Source organism: Schistocerca americana, chromosome X (assembly GCF_021461395.2).
Source record: "Schistocerca americana isolate TAMUIC-IGC-003095 chromosome X, iqSchAmer2.1, whole genome shotgun sequence".
Taxonomy (NCBI): domain Eukaryota; kingdom Metazoa; phylum Arthropoda; class Insecta; order Orthoptera; family Acrididae; genus Schistocerca; species Schistocerca americana.
The window spans coordinates 620,079,248-620,091,342 of NC_060130.1; the positions used below are offsets into that span (position 1 = coordinate 620,079,248).

At 37.4% G+C, this 12,095-nt stretch overlaps 1 protein-coding gene across 2 annotated transcripts in view; it reads right to left on the reverse strand.

Moving 5' to 3' along the window:
* The window catches only part of LOC124555331 (glutathione hydrolase 2-like), a 55,547-nt gene that overhangs the window by 31,506 nt on the left and 11,946 nt on the right, over window positions 1–12,095 (reverse strand). The window contains exons 3-4 of one of the 2 annotated variants that reach the window (XM_047129209.1): window positions 3,949–4,100; window positions 993–1,226 (exon numbers count right to left, since the gene is read on the reverse strand). In XM_047129209.1, coding sequence (XP_046985165.1) covers window positions 993–1,226; window positions 3,949–4,100 — 386 coding nt within the window. The remainder of the gene's footprint in view (window positions 1–992; window positions 1,227–3,948; window positions 4,101–12,095) is intronic. The other variant, XM_047129210.1, reaches the window with a different exon arrangement.

A 12,095-nucleotide genomic window follows, 5' to 3' on the forward strand; every position in this document is an offset into this window, starting at 1 on the left:
TGTATATGCACTTTCTTATAAATATTTGTTTTACCGTGGTGATTAATGAAGCATAGACAGGGAAGCTTTACATCACAAGTGTGGACACAGTATAAGGTGCTGGACACACAAACAGTGCTAGCAAAATAGGTAAATTACTTCAAACACTGTTTACAAAGAATGTAAGTACTATTCTCATCAACATTTGGTACAACTCACTTTTGCCTAATTTAGAACTCACTATGTCTGTCAACACGAGAGTTGTGCAAATACTTACCAAAGTGTATGTGCACAAAATTGTGAGTGTAACCATAAATGAGTAATTCTCATCATTTTACTGTTGCTTTGTACACAATTGCTTGCTTATGCTAACATTCTGCCACAAAATGACAGAATTACTAAACGTACAGTGGGCCAACTTGTACTTAACATTATGCCTATTTTTGGAATTGTGACCAGCAAAACTTTTTACACCATTAGCTTACAAAGGATTTGAAAAAAATTATGAGTACTAAACTATTAGTACTATGGAGCAAGAAAGAAACAAATTAAAATGTATTTCACTCAAAATAATGAAATAATTTTCCTGATGTTAACTAAAAATTTATTTCTCTCACAGAATTATTAAAATTATTCTTTGCGGAACTAAATATTTAATGGGTATTCCACCTTTAAAAAGGTACTAATTATATTTAATCAGCTACTGAAGGATTTTAAAAAAATTATTACATCCTGATGATAACACAGTTTTATTCAGTATCCAATTGTTCATTTCCACAAACTAGCTGATAGGTAACAAAAATCTCTCAAATATCCAAGATGTGTGCAGTGAACCCAAAATTGAATGCTCCTCAAACAATCCAGTAGCCTTGACACTAATGCCCTCCTGTCATGTGCTGTGCTATGTCACTCCACTCTCCTTCTGTCCTACTTTTGTTCGTTTTTGAGCTACTTATGACATGTTTACTCATACCACCTATTTACACATGGGAACGGAATAAACTGCTAATTACCTTGCAATTCTTGCTGATGGATGCACAACCTCAGACCATGCAAGTTTCCCATGCATACTGTGAACTAAACCGAGTCCTCTCAGTAAACCAGGTACACCAACAAGTAGCCCGGCTTTCAAACCTTCACTACTTGTCAAGAGACTTTCAGAAAGGCTAGAAGGTGCTGTTTCTCTAAAATCTATAACATCCAGAACTTTCTTCTTCCGATGGTCATACACAATCAGAAATCCACCACTGCAATTGAAAAAAATTAATCATCATGATACAAAGAATAAGAATATCCACCAGATGGAATTGAAGGGCACTACTCGAAATGTATGTTTATTAACTTCAACGTAAAATAGTGAAAATAACACAAAAATCTTCAGTAATGTAAATATACTATTTTCGCTATCCTTTAGGAAACAACTAACATAAGACAACTTTACTATTATTAAGTTACATTTGATGTGGGTGCAATGGTATACAAGCATCTGACTTCTTTGCCTGGTTCAGAATAGCAAAGTGATGACAGCTAGTCTATATTATAGCCACCACAGCAACAACCAATAGGAGAAAGAGCTTGGTCATGTCCTCTATTTTGTTCACTGTTGTCATAGCACATTTTTACCTTAGGTGCCAGTTGCCACATTCAGCTGCAGACAATTCTTGCAGCCAATAATGTAAGAGCTGCAATTTATTTTAATTGTTTGCACTGTTTCTCTGTGTGGCGTGTTTATTTTATGCCACAGAATGTCATCAACTAGTTACGAAAGTGCACATAAAAGTGATAAGACAACCTCTAAGACTATCACTGCTGTGCTAAGCAAATTCTATACTGGACATTAATGGGTAGCATGTGAATGTATCCAGAAAGGAAACACACTGCTGTTGCTGCTGCAGTTGTATTCTGCACACTGACTAACATGAACCCATAACATCGTCCGTCACATGCTCAACTGTCACTTTTTTATTGTAATCGAGGTATAGCAGCCAAAAACCAAAAATGTTCCTTCCCCCTACACTGTAAGTACACAGGGTATTTAATTCCCCATAAATGTTATTTTCTACTCTTTCTACATATCAGTTTATGACTAAGTCAAATTGTTTGCCACCTCTCAGCACCCATCCTAGGTTCCACGTTTTGGTTCAATCACTATCTCAATTTTCTCATACCTGCTTCAACCTGTTCCACATGTGGCAATTTGAATATTTGGAATTCTTTCTTCCTCCAGTCTCCTCACAAATGTCACATGCTTGTAGTGTTTTTATTGTATCACACATTTAATAACCTAGTTACACTTTGAACACAGATTTCTTAGGACTAAAGAAAAATGTGGTGTGCATACTTCACAGAAATTTCATACCAATGACTTCTTGTTTGCTGCTTACTGGATTACACATAACAGCAACAATATAGGCAGCATAATTATTATTATTATTATTATTATTATTATTATTATTATTATGATCATGATGATGATGATAAAAAACCAGCAAAATGTAAGCAATTCTGATCATTTGAAGAGCATTGTTGACATAACAGCAAATAGACTAATGATGACACTTTGGAAATGACATACTAACAATATTAGTAACAAGCACGCCACTTTAGTTTTTTTTCCCCAGTACATCTGTCAGTCAAGTTTATCTGGAATGGAGATTAGGGTTTTGTGTCCTGCTGATGATGCATTAAATACTGATGAGTATAAATTTGGATTGGGCAAGGATGGGGAAGGAAACTTTTTATACAGATCATCTTGGTATTCACTCCAACTGACTTAGAGAAAGTGCAGAAATCTTAAACATGGATGGCAGGATGGGAATTTCATCCCTGAATGCAAGTTTAGTGCCTTAACCATAGCACCTCACTGCTCTATTTAATGAGTAGTACGCAATGGTTAGCAACTTCATCTTCCACTTAGACTTGCAGCCTGAAGTGCTTTAAACTCAATGCCATTGCAAATAGAGCATTTTTATAGCACTATCCACCTTGCAGATGCAAAAGAACCAATAAAAGAACTAATAAATACATTCATATGGCACAAACACACACTCTCTCACTCTCTCACTCTCTCTCTCTCTCTCTCTCTCTCTCTCTCTCTCTCTCTCTCTCTCTCTCTCTCTCTCTCCGGTAGCAGAGTGCATCCCGATTCTGGGAACAATCCCCTACACTGTGGCTAAGCCATTTCTGTACTATATCCTTTCTTCCAGGAGTGCGATATCCACATGATGTTTAGGAGAACTTCTGTGAAGTTTGGACGGTAGGACAGAGTTACTGGCAGAAGTAAAGTTGTGAGGGTGAGTGATGAGTTGTGCTTGGATAGCTCAGTTGGTAGAGTGATTGGTCCCGAAGGCAAAGGCCCCAGGTTTTAACCCTGGTCCAGCACTCAGTTCAAATCTTCAGGGAAGTTTTAACTACAGAAACGTTTAATTCACATAAAAAGATGGGCTGGTCACTATTTACCTACACAAGATGCACTTCCACTGCAGTCAATTAAAAACTCAAAACAAAACTTGAGTAAGGTTATTTACTCTTTACATTACAGCTTATTATCTAAGACAGCTAATATAGATCATAAAGCCACATTTTTGAGGATTGCAAACTCAAACTCTATCTGAACAGGCCTCAGATGGCCCAACGGTACCAGCCAACCATAGCGTCATTCTCAGCCGATACGAATCACTGGATGCGAATATGGAGGGGCATGTTATCAGTGCACCACTCTCCCGGCTGTTGTCAGCTTTTGTGACCAGGGTCACAACTTCTCAATCGATATTTAGGAAAAATGCTAATTTCACAAAAGGCCTTCAACACCAGAATAACTAGTGTACACAAATAAAGCTTACTCGGAAGGTAGCCCTGAATGCTGATTAACAGGTAAAATGGAAGGCCTTGTCAAAGAACTTAGTTTCTTCCAATACTATACTATTCTTGTCTATAAAATTACATAAAAGACCAGAAACAATAACTCACCCTCCCAGCCCCGTGACATGAAGGTTGACGACACCAAGGCACAATGTGGCTGCCACGGCAGCATCCACAGCATTTCCTCCTTTCTTCAGAATGTCAGTCCCAATAGTAGAACATTCTATACTGTCTGTAGCAACACTTCCATGTGGAGTAAACTGTAAGCATTCTTTAGTACGCTTAACAGGAATTTATTGTACTAAAATCTATTGACTAACATGAAATTTATGCTAGCAAGTTTGCTATGCTGAACATATTTCTCTCACTTTTGACACACGAGGCACGTAGTTTCTTGGTAACACAAAATTATACACAATAACTAAGCTGTATAGTGCTCATCAGGCACCAATCTGTGTCAGTAGGTATATGAATCTTCAAGGTGAGCAAAGTTTGAGGACTGCCGTGGCACTCCAGACAGTAGACTAAAAATCCCAATGGATATTTTTTAGTGCTTTATCACATGAATACTTTTGTTTCTGACAGCAACAAACCTGGCTGTAGACAGTGGCTGATAGCTCTCCTCTTCTAAGATCAGGCCATCTACAGAGTAAATGGAAGCTGTACAAAAGTAAAAAAGGAAATACCGAGTTGCTCAAAAGTGTATCAGCAACACATTGCAGGGCCCACATTCGATACATGATTAGTACTGGATTAATTGATTAGTTAGTTATTTATTTACATGTCCCACAGATCATTTGAAAGATTCTCTCATCAAAATGATGTGGAAGCAGGCAGTTTACAGGATCTCTATACATGATTACTGTTAGCATTAATTTCATTCCTACTCATATGACTACAAGGATTTTTTCCCTTTTATTTCTAGCTACCAGTTATTAAGCAGAAATTTGTCAATGGAATAGAAGGAGTTGTCCAGGAGAAATAATTTTAAATTAGGTTTAAAACTTACTTCACTATCTGTCACACATTTTTATGTTCTTTGGCCAATGATCAAAAATTTGTATTGCTTTTTGTTGATCTCCTCTCTAAGCCATTGACAGCTATAATAATGGGTAATAAAGGTCATTTAACTCTCTAGTGTTGTAGGTAGTGTCAAATTGTGATGGATTATTTATGACAAATTTCATTAGTGAAAATATGTATTGTGACGGCACAGTTAAAACGCCTAGCTACCTGAAGAGGCACCTACATTACGTCCATCGGTGAACACAATATATTATTCTTATTGCTCACTTTTGTCCAATCAACACTTTCTTTCTGGGTGATGTTACCCCATTAAATTATTGCGTGAGACATTAATGAGTAGAAATATGCAAAATACGTGGGGAGGTTGATACGTTTGGATCCAAGATTAGCAATTACACATAGAGTAAAAGTAGTTGAACTTAACTATTTGTAAAGCTCAGTAATATGCTTTTACAAATTTTCATCAATACGTACACTGAAAAATTTGGAGCATTCTACCTCATTTACTGACTCCTCCTGATGTGCTACATGAATTGTTGGTACGAGTATTTGTTGTACAGAACTGAATGTAGTATCTCTTTTCAAAATTTAAAAAGTCTATTCTTAGAGAACCTCTTAATAATTCTTTGTAAAATATCACTTACTAACTCTTATGTTGCTTTCTCTTTAATGGGATTTCTTATAACACTAGTCTGTCTGCAAAAAATATCAATTTTGCTTGTTAAATGTTAAGTGGAAGGTAATTCACATATACAAAGAATAAGAGTGTACCCAAAATCGAAGCCTGTGGGACTCCCTTTGTGATTTTACCCTAGTCACTACGATTTTCTACCTTTCTGACATTGTCTGAATTATTCAGCACAACCTTTTGCAGCCTGTTTGTGAAGTATGATTCAAACCAGCTGTGTGTAAAGCCATCAATTCCATAAAACTTGAGTTTTTCTAAGTGAGTATCATGTTCTACACAACTGAAGGCCTTGGATGGATCTCAAAAAATGCCAACTGGCAATACATTATTATTTAAGGCTTGCACTATTTGATAAGTGAATATATAAATAGCATTCTCAGTCGAGCAGCTTTTCTGGAATCCAAACTGTGAAGTGCCAAGTAAATTATTTTCATTTAAGTGTGTAGCTACTCTCGAATACATTACTTTTTCGAATATTTTGTGAAAAGATTTCGGTAAGGATATTGGATGATAATTGCTTAAGTCTGTCTTGTCACCTTTCTAATGAAGTGGTTTAAAAATTGCATATTTTAAACTTTCTGGAAAAATTCCTTGTGCCAATGACACATTGCATATACCACTAAGGACACTACTTATTAAGTTGGAACAACTTTTCAGAAACCTGTTTGAAATACCACCAACCCCACGAGAGCTTTTGTTTTCTAGAATTTTTATAATGGTATTCATTTCAGTGAATGATGTTGGTACCACTTCTAGCTGCTTAAAGTTTTGTCACACGGCATTTTTAATACATTCTCTTGCTCCTTCACCTGGTCCATTTAATCCTATATCTGCTGCTACGTTTAGAAAGTGATTGTCAAAGTACTTGCAACATGTGAATTATCAGTCATAACATTGTCATTTAGTTTAATTGTTATGACATCTTGTATACTGACTGGCTGTCCTGACTCCCACTTGACAATGCCCTGTACAGGTTTAATCTTATTATATGTATTATTTATTTCTGTCAGTAAAGGCATATTTCTGGACATTTTGTCTGCAGCTCGTGGTCTAGTGGCTAGCACTGCTGCCTCTGGATCACGGGGTCCTTAGTTTGATTCCTGAGCAGGTTGGAGATTTTCTCTGCCTGGGGCTGGGTGTTTGTGTTGTCCACCACCATCACCATTCGGTGATAGTGGCAAGATTGGACTGTGGAAAAAGTGGAACTTTTTATAGGCGCTCATGACTGCCCAGTTGAATGTCCCACAAACCAATCATCATCATCTGGACATTTTAATGACTTTCCTTAAAATACTACAGTATGTTTTGTAGTATGCAGGTAATGGCAGATCTTGATTTAACTCTGGCCTTTACATACATTTCTGTCTTCCTCTTACATAGATTTTAATTCCCTTAGTTACCAATGGCTTACTTTCTTTATAATGGATCTTTTGGATAATTTTTTATGAAAGCAACTTTCAATTATTGGATACAACTGTGTTTAATCTTAAAAGACAAACAAAGTCATGTGGATCACAAGACTCTGTTTGGGAATAATCACCAACACCGGTTGTGTTGTGCATGCCTGCTTCCATATAGAGAAAATAGAGCCAATCTTTCATGTAGAGTCATGTGCCAGTACCTCATGAGCTCATATTCCAGTGTATATAACACTGGTGACACAGATAATGTCAATGAAGACATTGCTTCTATGCTTACCAGCTAAACAAGATCATACGTTTGCTGTGTGATGGTATGGGGCAATAATGTCACTTTACCGTCTTATTTTCCTTTTAATGAAAATTAGTAATGCCATTTCTGTTATATTCCAAGCAAATACACTTAATTTTTGCTATACAGCACTTTTGATTTTCATCCTCACCTGGAGTTCATACACGTACACTGTAACAAAATTTAATGATATAGCTAATCTTTTATGCTGTAAACCCAATAAACATAATTCAAGGAATCAGAAGCACTACAATTTTATTACATCAGATAGGTTGAAATGTGGAAGATGAACTCACCTAATTCTTCTATTTGCTAAAACATTTGACCCCATTACAAGAATTATGGATCAAATAATACGCCAATTCAGTATAGGTGCCATTAAGTGCTAAGGTGTCACTCTCTTTTATCTGCCCCCTTACAGAGATTGAGGGCCTTGGTAGCTCTGTTAAGCACAGACCAATTCCAACATTGCCACTTGACATATGACTCAAGTGACCAGTGACCTGAGGCCTGATGCATTACACGCAAAATCTCCTACTGCCCTCAACCCTGCAAAAAATTTCACTGAACTCCATACATGGCAACCTGCTCTCTAATATATCACCTCGTCCTGTCACTTCCAGACTCAATCTACATAATCATATTCCCAATCCCTGTTCTTCTGAGATTGATTTTTTGTTAGACTTTTGTTTTATTTTATTTTTTTAATTCACCCTTGACATTCCTTTTATCTATTTATTACACTTTATTTGAATTATTTTGTTTATCTATGTTTAATTCCCACTCTATTCCTCCATTGTTACAGCTTTGTCCTCCTAGTCTCTGATACCTTCTCTTTCATTTTTGTTTCCATTCCTCTTCATATAAGTGTGTGTGTTTGTGTTTGTGTTTGTGTTTGTTAACCTGCAGTCTGAGTGATCTCCCCTCCCACCCCCACCCCAAATAAAAATCTCTTTTCTCCTTTGAGCAAGAAATCTGTGGTTCTGAAAGCCAACAAATCTATCTTTTTGTGAATTTAATGAATTATTTATATCACAGAACCAAACATTTATATCAGTCATTCTCACTTTACACCCATTTCCCTGTCTCTCTGTTCATTTGAGGTCTACTTAAGAAGGGAAGTGGGTTAGCACAGTGGCTGTTGTTGTTGTTGCTGCCACAGTTGTTTGTGAGAAAGTCAGATTTTCTTGCCTGAAAATGTACCAATTAAAACCAAGTGATTTAACCTATTGAGAGCTACTGGTATGCTGTAAACTGTAACTCTCCTCAGACACTTGTAATAAATATGTAGACATATCAGCTGCTGCGTTTACAAAGAATTTGTATTTTGCTGTAAGAATTTCCAATTGCAAGGCAAAATATGCTGCCAACATGGACAACTGTACATGCTTGAATGTCCTTACTTACAGTAGTGGTTCAGTGACACTGAAATACTTACCCCTTGCTCCTTAACAAAGACAAAACATTATCTGTTTCTGCCCATATTATTAACCAAAAATTAAACATACTACATGTCAGGTGCTATCGGTCTCAATTTTCTCCACCAACTGCATATTCATTATTTTTTTAAATGAGAGTTGTATTTGCTAATTTCCAACACCGAAAGCCTAAAAGATTAAACATGGCCAATATTTAGATTGTTATATGTGTAACATCAATCCTACCAACCTGAGCTCTCTGTTGGGAACCTGGGTTCTGCCTCTCACAAGCCTGGATGAGGAGCAGTATCTTAAAAAATGGTAGTTCAACTGGCCCAAAGACTGCAATGGTCTTCGAGGCAAATGGGGTCAGTCGATCATCAATAGAGCTCACAGAGCAGAAGTAGCAAACCTTATTGTTGGAGTAAACATAGATAAGTTTCATCTTGAAGGAAGGCAGCAGTTCCTTCAGAAGTCAAATCTAGTGGAAATCTAACAGATTTATACAGCAACTGGGATGTTATCTGCAAGTATGGTGGGGATTGTTTTGAAGTCTGCAGCACTGCAATGTGGAAGACAAAAGGTAACCATGAAATTATCATTCCTTCCTACTTGCAATTCTCTGCTACAAAAATTAACACAGCTTCTTTCTCATTGTAGCAGCCCCTACTAGGTTCTCTGAGAAATAATTACTCAAAATGAGCTATCAATGTAGTGCGCATACATAAAACTTGTTTTTTTGTGCTCCACGATTTTTCAGTTTTTAGAGGGATAAAATGACACTATAGTGTTTATCTTTGGCATGCTTATGCAGGAAATGTCACAAAACTGTCTAGGTGTCAGATCTGTGCACTGCACACATGAATTTACAAATATAAGTTACATCTACATCTACATGATTACTCTGCAATTCACATTTAAGTGCTTGGCAGAGGGTTCATCAAACCATAATCATACTAACTCCCTACCATTCCATTCCCGAACAGCGCGCGGGAAAAACGAACACCTAAACTTTTCTGTTCGAGCTCTGATTTCTCTTATTTTATTTTGATGATCATTTCTACCTATGTAGGTTGGGCTCAACAAAATATTTTCACATTCGGAAGAGAAAGTTGGTGACTGAAATTTTGTAAACAGATCTCGCCGCGACGAAAAACGTCTTTGCTTTAATGACTTCCATCCCAACTCGTGTATCATATCTGCCACACTCTCTCCCATATTACGTGATAATACAAAACGAGCTGCCCTTTTTTGTACCCTTTCGATGTCCTCCGTCAATCCCACCTGGTAAGGATCCCACACCCCACAGCAATGTTCTAACAGAGGACGAATGAGTGCAGTGTAAGCTGTCTCTTTAGTGGGCTTGTTGCATCTTCTAAGTGTCCTGCCAATAAAAAGCAACTTCTGGCTCGCCTTCCCCACAATATTATCTATGTGGTCTTTCCAACTGAAGTTGTTCGTAATTTTTACACCCAGGTACTTTGTTGAATTGACAGCCTTGAGAATTGTACTATTTATCGAGTAATCGAATTCCAACGGATTGCTTTTGGAACTCATGTGGATCACCTCACACTTTTCGTTATTTAGTGTCAACTGCCACCTGCCACACCATAGAGCAATCTTTTCTAAATCACTTTGCAACTGCTACTGGTCTTCGGATGACCTTACTAGACGGTAAATTACAGCATCATCTGCGAACAACCTAAGACAACTGCTCAGATTGTCACCCAGGTCATTTATATAGATCAGGAACAGCAGAGGTCCCAGGACGCTTCCCTGGGGAACACCTGATATCAGTTCAGTTTTACTCGATGATTTGCCGTCTATTACTACGAACTGCGACCTTCCTGACAGGAAATCACGAATCCAGTCGCACAACTGAGACGATAACCCATAGGCCTGCAGCTTGATTAGAAGTCGCTCGTGAGGAACAGTGTCAAAACCTTTCCGGAAATCTAGAAATACGGAATCAACTTGAGATCCCCTGTTGATAGCGGCCATTACTTCATGCGAATAAAGAGCTAGCTGTGTTGCACAAGAACGATGTTTTCTGAAACCATGCTGATTACGTATCAATAGATCATTCCCTTCGAGGTGATTCATAATGTTTGAATACAATATATACTCCAAAACCCTACTGCAAACCGACGTCAATGATATAGGTCTGTAGTTTGATGGATTAATCCTACTACCCTTCTTAAACACTGGTGCGACCTGCGCAATTTTCCAATCTGTAGGTACAGATCTATCGGTGAGCGAGCGGTTGTATATGATTGCTACGTAGGGAGCTATTGTATCAGCGTAATCTGAAAGGAACCTAATCGGTACACAATCTGGACCTGAAGACTTGCCCGTATCAAGCGATTTTAGTTGTTTCGCAACCCCTAAGGTATCTACTTCTAAGAAACTCATGCTAGCAGTTGTTCGTGTTTCAAATTCTGGAATATTCCATTCGCCTTCCCTGGTGAAGGAATTTCGGAAAACTGTGTTCAATAACCCCGCTTTAGCGGCACAGTCGTCGGTAACAGTACCATCGGCACTGCGCAGCGAAGGTATTGACTGCATCTTGCCGCTTGTGTACTTTACATACGACCAGAATTTCTTCGGATTTTCTACCAAATTTCGAGACAATGTTTTGTTGTGGAACCTATTAAAGGCATCTCGCATTGAAGTCTGTGCCAAATTTCATGCGTCTGTAAATTTTAGCCAATCTTCAGGATTTCGCGTTCTTCTGAACTTCCCATGCTTTTTCTGTTGCCTCTGCAACAGCGTTCGGACCTGTTTTGTGTACCATGGGGGATCAGTTCCATCTCTTACCAATTTATGAGGTATGAATCTCTCAATTGCTGTTGCTACTATATCTTTGAATTTGAGCAACATGTTATTTCTTTGTGTACACATCATGTTATTTTCTTTGTGTACTCATCAGATCACATGCATCAATAAATTCACTTAGAAAATCTAGTTCCTAAATTTTTATGCAAAATTAAATATGGTTTCAGGTTGACTGTATCAAAACTCATGCATGTGTTAACATATATAGTGTATTCTTGAAAGTCGACTGCTGTGAAGAACGTATTTCATAAATAAGACCAGTGGCAATCTACAATTATGCTTCATACAATTTCGTTGTTGGTATCCTCATTCAAATAGTTATTCACCCCAATTTCAGTGTATATCTGTGTGAGTGAAGATTTTTTTTGAGACTTTTTGGTAGTTTAGGAGTGTTGTGCATAATATATTCTGTAGTAAATCTATAGCTGCTTATTCCAAAAATGTCAGCAGTAATATGTAATTGAGAAAGTGTTTCAATTTTAACCATAGTTCAGCTAATTACACAATTAGTGCATTAGTTTCACTTTTTTCATGCTCATTGACTGGTCTATTCTAAGGAAGTGTTTCAAAGTGGATGA